Here is a 12,994-nt window from a genome sequence, read left to right on the forward strand (position 1 = left end):
AACATCAGTGACGTGGAGAGGGGAGACTTGCTGCATGGGCAACTGCCGGTCTTCCATACAACGTTGCCCTAGTCTTCCATAAACCTTGCCTGTACCCTGGAATCCATTTCAGGTGCAGATTCATGGTCTCGCGAGGCTAACGGATGCCACCATTTAAATTACTGTCACCTTCCTGTCAGTTTGAACCAGCCTGGCTATTTTCCTCTGATCTCTCATTAACAAGGTGTTTTCACCCACAGAACTGCATAAACTAAATAATTTTTTTTGTTTTAAACACCATTCTCTGTAAAATCTAGGTTGTTTTCTTTGAAAATTCCAGGAGATATGCTTGTGCATGGGAGGGGAAGCTGGGGGCGGGGGAAGGTTTGGGATTCTAACGTTGAACTATCATTCATTCTTTGGGGCACCCCTCTGTTTTCGTGGATGTTTGTGAAGAAAAAAATTTCAGGATGTATATTGTATACATTTCTCTGACATTAAATGTACCTATTGAAACCTATTGAGATCACCAGTTTCTGACATTACCGAAACGGTTGTGTGCTTCTCGTCAATTCTGTCAAACACCATTGGTGATATTAAATAACTGAAAGCTTCTTTTCCCACTCCCTCGATTTACCAAACTCATCCTCCCCCAATCCCATCTGGTGTCCTGACTCCTTGTCTCCATTGCAACACAATATTTCTAATCACTCCTTCATCTTTCATAGTCCTGATTTTCCCAGCCCGCTCTCCATAGAGACCAATACTCAACATTTGGAGCGCTCAGATATATCTCACTGTATTTTCATAATCATTTCATAAATGTTTGCCATTAAGCCCTTTTGATAACTGTTTAAGCCTAAAATTTACAGTCAGGTATATCTGATAAAATTAAAAGTGAATGGGAGAAGGAACTTCAAATTTCTTTACCTATAGAGAAATGGGAGAAAATTTTTCAATTGGTTAACTCCTCTTCTATTTGTGTTAAACATACGTTAATTCAATTTAAAGTGGAGCACTCAGCTTTTGAAAGCTGTGTTGACATTTCCACCATTGCAAGGAAGGAAGTGTTGTGACTCAGCTCTTCGCAACCCCTCACGCTTACGCATTTACCTAGTCCTCACCCCAAACCATTATTTATTATTCAGTTTTAGTCATTTCCTACTCTACTGTGCTTGCTGTTTTAAAAAAATGTATTAAACAAAATGACCTGACACACATACTTGCAGTTATGCCAATAGTTTTTGATAACAGGGTAGTCCCAAAAAATATGATAATAATTTGCATTTTGATTTCCACAATTTCTCCAGCAAAAAGGGAGGTTACTATCTTAATGGGATTTCTGAGAGGGTGTAATAAAATATCTTATCAAGTTTTTCCATCCAAACTCCCTCCTTTTCTGCGAATTGGTACACTTCCATTGATATCTCCATATTGTTGTCCATTCTTCCTCAGATATAATTATCCCTCCTTCCTTCTCCCATTTTGTTTTAATGTATGAAGTCGAATGTGTTTTAAGATTTGACAACCTCTTATACATGCTTGAAATGATTCTACTACCATTATCTGAATTATATGCTTTTCTAAAGAGCTCTATCAAGCATGTATTTGCCTTGGTTACATTTTTAAGCATCTTATTAACATATTGTCGCATCTGTAAATACCGATAAAAATCTTGTTTTTCTAATAAGTGTTTCTCGTTAAGCATTTCAAAATTGAACAGTGTTCCTTCTTTCATTATGTTGCAAAGAACTGTTATTCCTTTAGCTGTCCAGTCCTTAAATCTAGCATCCAATTTATTTGGTGTAAAATCAGAGCCATATGCACACCATTTAAGAATTGCAATATCTCCCTCTAGTTTATATTCTTTTATAGTAGTTTTCCATATTTTAAGAGTCAATTTCACCCATGGGCTATCAATTGTATTTATGTACCTTTGCAGGTTGTTATCAGCCAAAATTGCATGTATGGGGGTGGGAAGTACCCGCTCCTCAATGTTTTTCCATTCAGCATCATATGATGGGTTGCACCAACATATCACAGCTCTCAACTGTGCTGCAAAATAATAATCTCTAAGAGAAGGCAAGCACCATCTCCCCTTTTCCTTTGCTAATTGCAAAGTTTTGAGATGAACTCTAGGCCTTTTATCCTGCCAAACATACCTTGATAGCATCTTGTTCCATTCATTGAATTGATTTTGATTAATCTCTATTGGTAGGGTCTGAAAGAGATATAACAGTCTGGGCAGTATATTCATTTTAATAGACTCAATCCTTGAACTGAGACTGAAAAAAGGAATCTGGCTCCATCTGGCCACATCTTCCTTAATTTATTTATATAAAGGCTGATAATTACATTCTGATAATTTTGCTAAATCTTTTGGCGTAATGATGCCCAAATATTTGAAAGACTCTGTGTGCCATGCCTGGGGCTATTGACTTTCAATTTCTCTTGGTGGGCTATAGTAATATGAAAGTAATTCGGTTTTATCTATGTTGATCTTGTATCCTGATAATTGACCATATTGTTCAAAGGATTGCATCAATTTAGGTAAAGAGTACGTTGGTTGCCCTAGATAGATCAAAATGTCATCCGCATAACAAGCCAATTTATGCTCTGTCCCTTTAATAGTAATTCCCCTGATATCTTCATTTTGTCTGATGCATTGAGCTAATGGTTCCAGATATAACGCGTGGAGTAGTGGTGACCATGCACAGCCCTGTCTCGTGCCCCTTTCTAGGGTAAGACTATTTGATAAATATCCATTGATTTTAATCCTAGCAGTAGGATTGTCATATAGTGTCTGCATAGTTTTAATAATTGTGTCTAGGAAGCCAAATCTATGTAAAACTCTGCAAAGAAAATTCCAATTAACTGAATCAAATGCTTTTTCAGCACCAAGCTTATCACTATTGCTTTGATTTTATTTTTTTGAATATGATCCATAATGTGAAGTGTCCTTCGTATATTGTCTTGAGTCTGGCGTTGTCGTATAAAACCTGTCTGATCATTACATATCAGTACGGGTAGAAACTCCTCTAATTGTTTGGCCATGATGGAGGTAAATAACCTATAATCTACATTAAGAATGGATATTGGTCTAAATGACCCGCATTCCATTTTATCCTGGCCTTCTTTCGGTATAGCTGAGATTATCACTTCCTTCCAACTGGGTGGCATTTGTGCCTTTTTTAGAGCCCAATTCAGTGTGGGGAGTAAAACAGGAATTAACTCATTTTTAAATTCTTTGTACCACCCTGCCATATGCCCATCTGATCCTGGTGACTTGCTTAATTTAAGCCTACTAATTGCAGCTTTTAATTCAACTTCAGTTATGTCAGCAGTCATCCTTCTATTTTGTTCTTCGCTTAAAGTGGGTAACTCTAGAGAATTCAAGGTGGTGTCAATTTGGGTTATGCTTCCCCCTGGAACTTTGGAATGTAGCGTTTTGTAAAACACTTCAAAAGCTTCTTGAATTTCACTTAGCTCATTTTTTATCATTTTTGTTCTTGCATCCCTAATTCTATGAATTGTATTTTCTGCTATCTTTTTTTTTCAGTTTCCATGCCAGTATTTTCATAGATTTCGATCCACTTTCATAATGTCTCTGTGTCAGAAACATTAAGTTTTTCCTGATTTCTTGCATAGCCAAATTATTTATTTCATTCTAATTCTTTTAATTTCCTCTAATGTATCCTGTGCCAAATTCAATTTATGTTTTTTCTCTAATTCCTTCAGACTATTTTGTAATTCCTCTAATGTTTTATTCCTTATTTTTTTCTTATATGAAGATATCGCTATAGTTTTCCCTCTAAAGATCGCCTTCAGAGTATCCCATAAAATGGGAATTGAAACCTCTCCATTATCATTAAATTCGAAGTAGAGACCAATTTCTTTTTTAATTTGTTCCTTAAAGTATGGATCATTGAGTAGATTTGAATTTAGTTTCCAAATAGTATTCTTTGGTTGTAGGTCAAAATCAACAGATAAATATATAAGGTGCATGGTCACTTACATCTATTGTCCTAGTTCCACAGGTGTTTATTTTGTCTTTGTCTTTTCCAAATGTTATGAAATAGTCTATTCTTGTATATACAGAATGTGGAGCAGAATAATGAGTGTATTCCCTTCTGTCAGTGAAAAGGTCCCTCCATATATCAATTAAACCAACATCCTCAAAAAGTGTAATAACTTTCTTGTGTAAAGATTTTGTTTCATAGGTTTTTCTATTGGAAGAGTCTAAGTTTGGTTGTAATTGTAAATTTAAGTTCCCCCACATATCAGGAGACCTTCTGTTCCCATTACCATAATATCAGTAATTTTCTGAAAGAAACCAATATCACTTCCCGGGGGTGCATATATATTCAATAGAGTAACTGAATGTCTGTCTATATTCCCCCTAACCAGACTATATCTGCCTTTTTCATCTCTCATTTCGAATATTGTTTCAAAATTTAGCTTACTTGAGATAAGAATAGCAGCTCCTCTCCTATGCCCTGATTTATATGAGGAGAAAAACAGATTAGTGAAGCCCATTCTCTTTAGTTTTTTATGCTCATTATCACTTTAATGAGTTTTCTGTAAATATACTACATGGGCTTGTTCTTTCTTTCATTTTGGATAAAATTCTCTTACATTTGATTGGATTTAATATCCCTTGGACATATGAGCCCTGTGCACAACTTTAAACGGTATTAATGAATGTTTAGCACATATAGATGATAAATTGACTAATTGAAGAATTTTATCCCAATTCTCAATAGGGATAGTAAGGTTAAGTTCTCTTTCCCAATCATTTTTAATCTTATAGAAGGGCTCTGAACGTATTTTCATATTTATATTGTAGAGATTTGATATTACACCTTTCTGAGAAGGATTTAGTTCTAACAAATTCTCCAAAATACCCAAAGACTCAAGAGTTGGAAAGATAGGAAGTACAGTGTTTAAGAAATTCCTAATCTGTAAATATCTAAAAAAAATGAAATCTAGGCAAATTATATTTATTAGATAATTGTTTTATGTCTTTTGAACAATTATCCAAAAATAAATCGGAAAATCGTAGTAATCCTTTAGTCTTCCAAGCTGAATAAGTTTGGTCTATAATAGAAGGATGAAAAAAGAAATTGGATACAATAGGAATAGTTAAAACAAATTGATTCAACCCAAAAAATTTCCGAAATTGAAACCATATACGGGCTTCCCCGATGGAGGAAAGGGACAGGAAGGGACAGAACCACCCGAGGGGTAACGGCGACGGCCTGGCTTACACAACGGAAGCAAAGGAACAAAAGGGAGTTAGGTCCAGGGTGAGTAGCAGGGTTACACCGGTAAATAGGGAGAATCAAGCAGATAGCGCGACAGCGCGGGCAAGGCGAAGACGGCGGAACAGCGGGACCAGCGCACACGAGAAGCAGGAAAACAAGGCGAAGCAGGATACAGAGCAGGTTAAACCAGCTTCAGAGCTGGACGACCCCCAAACTAGGCTCAGTCCCCGAGCCCCTTATAAACACCTGCCCCCTAATGGGCAACAGATGTATCTCCTTAAGCCAAGATGATCCAATGGCTCCGGGTGGTAGGAGGGCCGGCTGCAAGGCCCGGAGTCCGGCTTCCGCGGACCGGAGCAAGACCCGAAAGGCGGGCTCCAGACCGGACCCCAACACTCAGTCAATATGTGAAAAGTTTCCTCTGCAAATATGTTGTTCTAAATCCCTTGGGCTGTTTTGTGGTCTACGATATAGCCCCATTAACGTGGTCATACCTTTCTTATTGGACTTATTGGATGAGATGGACTTCCCATGTTTTTTTTCAGTTCTGATGAAGGGTCTTGGCCTGAAACGTCACTGTTTATTCTTTCCCACAGATGCTGCCTTGTCTGCTGAGTTCTGACCGCATTTTGTGTCTGTTGCTCGGATTTCCAGTGTCTGCATACTCTCTTATTTCTCAGCCTCACTGGACAAGTTCCCCAGGCTGTCCTGGCAGAGCACAGCTGTGATATTTCCGTTGGCTAGGAACACCACCCCTCCTCCTTTAATCCCTCTGGACCTGTCACCTCAATAACAACGGAACCCCTGAACACTGAGCTGCCAAACTTGCCCCTCCTGCACCAGTCTCACTATTGGCTACAAGATCATAATTCCAGGTGTTGATCCATGTTGTGAGCTCATCTGCCTTTCCTACAATACTTGCACTGAAATTATACAAAGCTCAGGACATTTGTTCCACAATGCTCAATCTTTTGATTCCAGACTTTGTCTGATGTCTTAACAACGCCGGTCTCCACAGTCTCCCCACTATCTGTTCTGGTTCTCTGGTTCCCATCCTGTAGCAAAATTCACTAGTGCTAGAAGGGTGGAGGTCTGACCAAGATTGCTGGGGGGAGTTTTGTCTGAGCAGTTATGGGAGAAAGCAGGAGTCAGTAAGACCAGATCTAGTAATCAGGATAGCCAGGGACATTAGAGAGGCTAGGAAAGTAATAATCAGTTACACTCAGTGCCTATTTTGTTAGCTGCCTCCTGTGCCTAATAAAGTGACCACTAATAAGGTACGTTCATTGTCTTCTGCTGCTGTAGCCCGTCCATTTCTAGGCTTGATATGTTGTACATTCAGGGCTGCTGTTCTGTACACCACTGTTGTGATGCATGGTCACTGGAGTTACTGACACCTTCCTGTCAGTTTGAACAAGTCTGACCATTCCCCTCTGACCTCTCTCATTAACAAGGCGTTTTCACCCACAGAACAGCCACTCACTGCATGTTGTCGTTACAGGAGGCACCTAATAAAGTGGCCTCTGGGTGTATATATGATCTCTGATCACACCCCATCTAGTGGCTTGTGAACATAACATTTCAGAATCAGATTTAATATCAGCAACATATCCTGTGAAATTTATTGTCCTTGCATCAGCAGTACAATGAAATGCATAATAATAGAGAAAAAATTGTGAATTACAGGGAGTAAATATATTAAATTGTTAAATTAAATAAGCAGTGCAGAAATAAAATTAAAAACAGTGGTGAGATAGTGTTCATGGGTTCAATTTCCAGTCAGAAGTCAGATGGCAGAGGTGAAGAGCTATTCCTGAATCATTGAGTGTGCGCGTTCGGGCTCTTGTATCTCCTCTCCGATGGTAGCAACGACAGCAGGGCATGTCCTGGGGTGATGGGGCCAACTTTTTCAGGCATTGCTCCTTGAAGATGTCCTGGATACATCGGAGGCTGGTGCCCAGGATGAAGCTGACTAAGTTTACAACTCTCTGCAGCACCAATCCCCCATCCCCCGCATTACCGGTTGGCGATGCCAGTTAGAACGCTCTCCGTAGTACAGAAGTACTGTGGGGATCACTTCCTGATTCACAGAAAGCACTCCGCGTTACTTTTGCAAATTCAAGCAAATTCACTGTATCTCTGGAAACATTTGCTCTCTGTACATATCTTTCAAAATAATAACAGCCAGAATGAAACTTAACTTGAAATCTCTTCATATTTATAGTTTATTAAATATATCCAAATCAAAGGTTCTGATACTTCAAAAATAAAGACAATACTCTTATGGTCTACGTTATAAATATCAATAAATAAATGCAATAGTTTTAAAATATTTCTAAATGTTGAATTAGTCAAAATAAATATAAATAAAATTAAACAGTGTAAATAACATTTTGCCAGCAATAGCTAACATACAACTTCTTAAGTTTACGATGTCATTTCTTTTACAGATTAACCTCTGTAACTTTTACAATTGTACGACCAAATGCTGAACTAGAACGTTCATACTTTAAGGCGGTTACTGCCTCTGTTTAACCATATTTTACACGTTGCACGGTTAATGGAACTGAAAAAAATTGCAAACTCCCAAGCTGACTTTGCTCTGACCACTCTACGTGTGGCATATGTGTGTCAGTAGGAGCAAGCTTTTTTATCAGTCGCGAACAAAACGTGCACTCCAAATACTAACAGGATAATTTTTAAAAATCCGGGTGTGGAGCAGAAATCACGGAGAGAGGTTGGGCTTGCATGTCCAACCAATTCCGTAATGTTATCGTTCTTTTGTTTCTGTCACTCCACCTAGTTAATAATCACTGGGAAATAAATAGATAAATAAATAAATAAATATATCGTGGTATATTTAAAATGTAATTCTGCCAATTCTAGCGGTGAGCCCACTTTCACAGACTCATAAAGCGAAGAGCTCGGGCTGATTTCTCCATGAACCGGACAAAGTCTCGCAGGATAATATGCGCATTCACTTGTCTGTTCCACTCTGTTGTTGACACTAAGCCTAAGGCAGATGATTCCATCTCGCTCTCGCTCACGGTACTGATGCCAAACTCGACATTCAACTGAAATATAAAGAGAACAGCAGGGCTTGTGACTTGAGTCTCCATAGTTTCAGATGGGTTTGCCGCAGCCATAATCGCGCCGCTTCGTTTACACTTACCTGGTGCATTATCAGTTCCGTGAGGCATTGGGTACTGGACCGCATCCATATTATTTGTTCACTTGAACGCACGATGGATGTTTCCACCAGCAATAAGAAAGGGTTGTATTTATGGAGGCCTTTTGCAATCGCTTTGAGACACGTTTCCTAAACAGGAAAAATACTACAAGTAAGAAATAATCTTGGCTCGGGCTCTTCAGTTTTGACGACTTGCAGCTGAATTTATATGAATTCCAGAATTCTCGTTTGTAAAATTGACAATTTTGCCGGGTTGAGCAAATTGGTTTAAACGCTGCTTTGTTGGAACCTGACTATCGTAAACTACGAGCGAAATGCCTACTCCTTTTTGTTTTCCCTAGAGGTACACTTTTCTATAGACTGAAATGCCCTATTTTACAAGGAAACGGCTGCTCCTTCGGGCTTCACTCACCTTATGGAAACTGATCTTTGTACATCGGTCCTGAGATCGGATCTGCGGCAGGTTGAAGTCGTGGGTGAGCAGCGATCCCTGGTCCCCGTCACAGAAGGAGAAATACTCACACAGCTGCGGGAGAGGGGGGACGGGAGGGGTGGAGAGAGATCAGACAGCGAATAAGTCAGCTGCAAAGTGAAGACCAGGACAAAGTCTGCGGGGCGCCTCCTCGTACTCACTCACCTGAGCATCCCGGAGCTCGGCCGCTGAGCTCTGGATCTGCAGCGCCAGGGAGTCGCAGGTTGCGCAGCCCGGGGCGGCTGCAGCGGTCCGCTCCGTCAGCGGGAAAGTGGCGACTCTTCCACAGAGCACCAGGAGTAGAAGGTAAAAACCTGCAGGGAAAGAGACAGAACGGAATAAGAATTCCCGCTTCCTGCAACCGCTCCGAAATGATTTGAACTGATAACCGGAAGCTTTATTCACTGACTTTCAGCAAGTCCCATGTTGTCCTCCCCGTACAAAGATGTTCGATCTTTAACTCCCCAAGCTCCATTCTCCCCACTATTTATTAATCGCCCCCTTTGGGGAAAATCCAGTTACTAATGTTTTTTTCACAATGTTTGTGTTACAGCACCTATTAGTCACTGTTGGATTCTTCCTTCCCATGTGGCTGTCCTTCCTCTACGTTGCAGATGATTTCCACTCCAGTTCTCTTCCTTCTGACGTGATCGATCGGGATAATCGTGGTTGATCGGCGTGTTGGTCAAACGTGGAAATGCCAAGTGACGATACCAATCGTTCACCTTCCATAACTGCGAATGGAGACCGCAATATTACGAAACCCTTTAATTAAATTTTGAGAACTGATCACTCTTACAGACAGAAAAGAATCACTGCAAAATCACTACACCCAACAAAAATAATGTTCTAGTACGAAGGACCAGGAATCGGAATCTAATTGATTATTATCGATTACATGTTTATGGTTTGAATTTAAAACTACCAATGAGGCTCGGTTCAAACTTCCTGCTCGTGCTGTACAGGTCAATGAAAAAGTATTCAGCCCCCAACTCTTCGTTCACATTAATCAATATTACAAGCAGGGATTTTGATTAATTGACCATTCTTATTTGAGAATCACATAGTCCTTTTTCACAATAAAGTCCAAAAACGGGGTAAATTGTAAAGCATAAAAAACTAAAATTTCAAAAACTGAAAAGTCAGTAGTTTGAAAGTATTCATCCCCTTTGCTGCGCACTTAGTTGAACCACCTGTCACAGCTATTGCAGCCAATAGTCTGTTTGGATAAGTCTTTATTATCTTTGCACAAGATTTACCTATTTCTCCTGACAGGTTTGCTCAAACTGTGCCAGGTTAATTGGGGAGTGGCTGTGATCAGCAATCTTGAGGCTTTGCCAGAGATATTCAATTGGATGAAGATCAATACTGAACTGGGCCACTCAGGAACATCCATTTGCCTCATTTGAAGCCACTCCATGGTTGCTCTGGCAGTGTGCTTCCGATCATTGTCCTGCTGAAAGACAAACATTCTCTCCAGTTTTCGTTTTCTGGCCGACGCCAACCAAATTTTATGCAGGATCTCTCAATATTTAGCAGCTTTCATGTTCCCATCAATCCTGACCAGATTTCCAGGTGTTATTGCTGAAAAGCATTCCCATAGCACAATGTTATCTTCCCCATACTTTACAATAGGGATGGTGTTACCTGGCTGATGCACAGTATTAGATTTATGTAACACACACCACTGAATAAAAGGCATATACATGCCCATACAGACTTTGCAGTATACAGCCAAAATGTGGAAGAAGGTCTTATAATTGTATGAGAGTAAAATGGAACTTTTTAACCTCAAAGGAAAGTGGTATGTGTAGTGTAAATCTAATACTGCACAGGAGCCAGGTAACACCATCTCTAGCATAAAGTGTGTTGCTAGCATCATACTATGGGAATGCTTTTCAGCAGCAGGAACTTGAGATCTGGTCAGGATCGATGACCAGAGAGATCCTGGATTAATATAGAGAGATCCTGGATAAAAATCCTGCTAGCTTCTGCCAGAAAGCTTAATCTGGGGAGAAAGTTTGTCTTTCAGCTTTCAATGACCCAAAGCACAAAGCTAGAGCAATCATGGAATGGCTTCAAGTGAAGAAAATTGATGTCCTTGAGTGGTCCAGTCAGAGTGCTAACCTCTACTTGATAGAGCGTCTCTGGTAAGACTCTAGGATTGCTGTCCACTGCCGCTCCCCAACTAACCTGGCACATCCTGAGCAATTTTGCAAGGAGGAATGGGGAAATCTTACTCCATTCCATTGTGTAAAACTCAGAGACCTATCCAAAAAGACTACCAGCTGTAATACCTGTGAGAGGTGGTTCAGCTAAGCACTGAGCAAATGGGGATGAATACTTTTGAACTGCTGACATTTGAGTTTTGAATTTTTAATTTTTCATGATTTACAAATGTCCCTGCTTTTTGGATTCTACTGTGAAAAAAGGAGCATGAGATTCACAAATACAAATGCTCAGTTAAATTGACCGAAATCCCTGGTTGTAATCCTCATTTATGTGAACAAAGGAATAGGCGCTGAATACTTTTTCCAGGCACAGTATATGTTTACTAAGACTTGATCAATGGTGTAAATTATAATATCTTCATTTATTAAATATATTAAAACATACAGTAGTTTCATTACTATGCTGGAATTTTGTCTAATATGATTACATTATTGTCATAACATTTCCTATGTTTCTAACATGTTTGTATACTTTTACTAAGAGTCACAGAAGGAATCTATTGAGTGAATTATCCGTAAAGGATGAAAAAGAACAAATCAGACAAATTGTGGCATCTAACATATTTATAGCCTTACAGGCTTTATACGTGCACACCCATTATAAGCTAATAATTTCCATGTTGTCACTTTCTCGGGATAAAGATCTCCCTCTAGATTTTCTACCATTTATTTTAATATTAAGTCCCTTCATTCTGACTTATTAAAAAGGCTGTTTTCCCCATTTCTTCCATCAATACCTCATTGATTTTATCCTCAAAATATAAGAAATAATGGATGTGGACCATTTGCCTCTTGCTGCTGTTCTGCTATTGAAGTAACTAGACTCAATGAAGGGCCTGTTTCTATGCATAATCAAATGTTATCTTTAAGCTCAAGGCTTATCTTCGACTTATTATTATCTTCCTGCACCCTCTCCAGTTCCCTTCTTGTATCTATTTGGCTTGGATTTCATGGCTCATGTTGTAGCTCATGTTGTTCCATTGTTTAAAAAAGGTTCTAATAGTAATCTGGGAAATTATAGGCTGGTAAGTTTGATGTCGGTTGCAGGTAAATTATTGAAAGGAGTGCTAAGAAATAGGATCTACAAGTATTTAGATAGATAGGGACTTATTAGGGAGAGTCAACATGGCATTGTGCATGGTAGGTCATGTTTAATTAATCTATTAGAGTTTTTTGAGGAAGTTACAAGGAAACTGGATGAAAGGAAGGCAGTGGATGTTGTCTACATGGACTTCAGTAAAGCCTTTGACAAGGTCCCACATGGGAGGTTAGTTAGGAAGATTCCGTCGCTATGTGTACATGGTGAGGTAGTAAATTGGATTAGACATTGGCTCAATGGGAGAAGTCAGAGAGTGGTAGTGGAGGATTGCTTCTCTGAGTGGAAGCCTGTGACTAGTGATGTGCCACAGGGATCAGTGCTGGGTCCATTGTTACCTGTCATCTATATCAATGATCTGGATGATAATCTGGAAAACTGGATCAGCAAATTTGCTGATGATACAAAGATTGGAGTTGTAGTGGACAGTGAGGAAGGTTTTCAAAGCTTGCAGAGAGATCTGGACCAGCTGGAAAAATGGGCTGAAAAATGGCAGATGGAGATTAATACAGACAAGTGTGAGGTATTGCACTTTGGAAGGACAAACCAAGGTAGAACATACAAGGTAAATGGTAGGGCACTGAGGAGTGCTGTAGAACAGAAGGATCTAGAAATACATATATAAAATTCCCTAAAAGTGGCGTCAAAGGTAGATAGGGTAGTAAAGAAAGCGTTCGGAACATTAGCCTTTATAAATAAAGTATTGAATATAAGAGTTGGAATGTTATGGTGAGGTTGTATAAGGCATTGATGAGGCTGAAT

At 39.4% G+C, this 12,994-nt stretch overlaps 1 protein-coding gene across 1 annotated transcript; it reads right to left on the bottom strand.

Moving 5' to 3' along the window:
- Nucleotides 1-8,143: 8,143 nt before the first annotated feature.
- LOC140732516 (interleukin-6-like) lies at nucleotides 8,144-9,637 on the bottom strand. The gene is made up of 6 exons (XM_073055285.1): nucleotides 9,513-9,637; nucleotides 9,315-9,406; nucleotides 9,071-9,219; nucleotides 8,846-8,959; nucleotides 8,416-8,562; nucleotides 8,144-8,317 (listed from the first exon to the last, which is right to left on the bottom strand). The coding sequence occupies exons 1-6, from the start codon at nucleotides 9,635-9,637 to the stop codon at nucleotides 8,144-8,146; spliced, it is 801 nt and encodes a 266-aa protein (XP_072911386.1).
- Nucleotides 9,638-12,994: the final 3,357 nt, after the last annotated feature.

This window comes from Hemitrygon akajei, chromosome 8 (genome assembly GCF_048418815.1).
Source record: "Hemitrygon akajei chromosome 8, sHemAka1.3, whole genome shotgun sequence".
In the NCBI taxonomy this organism is placed as follows: Eukaryota; Metazoa; Chordata; class Chondrichthyes; order Myliobatiformes; family Dasyatidae; genus Hemitrygon; species Hemitrygon akajei.

Bases quoted from the DNA above. Each gene is read 5' to 3' on its own strand.
- LOC140732516 (XM_073055285.1), bottom strand. From the start codon at position 9,637: ATGGAAGGTGAACGATTGGTATCGTCACTTGGCATTTCCACGTTTGAC. The intron at 8,960-9,070 runs GTGAGTGAGTAC...CCTCTCCCGCAG, and splicing joins CCGAGCTCCGGGATGCTCAG to CTGTGTGAGTATTTCTCCTT. The intron at 8,563-8,845 runs GTGAGTGAAGCC...TTTCCTGTTTAG, and splicing joins CAAAGATCAGTTTCCATAAG to GAAACGTGTCTCAAAGCGAT.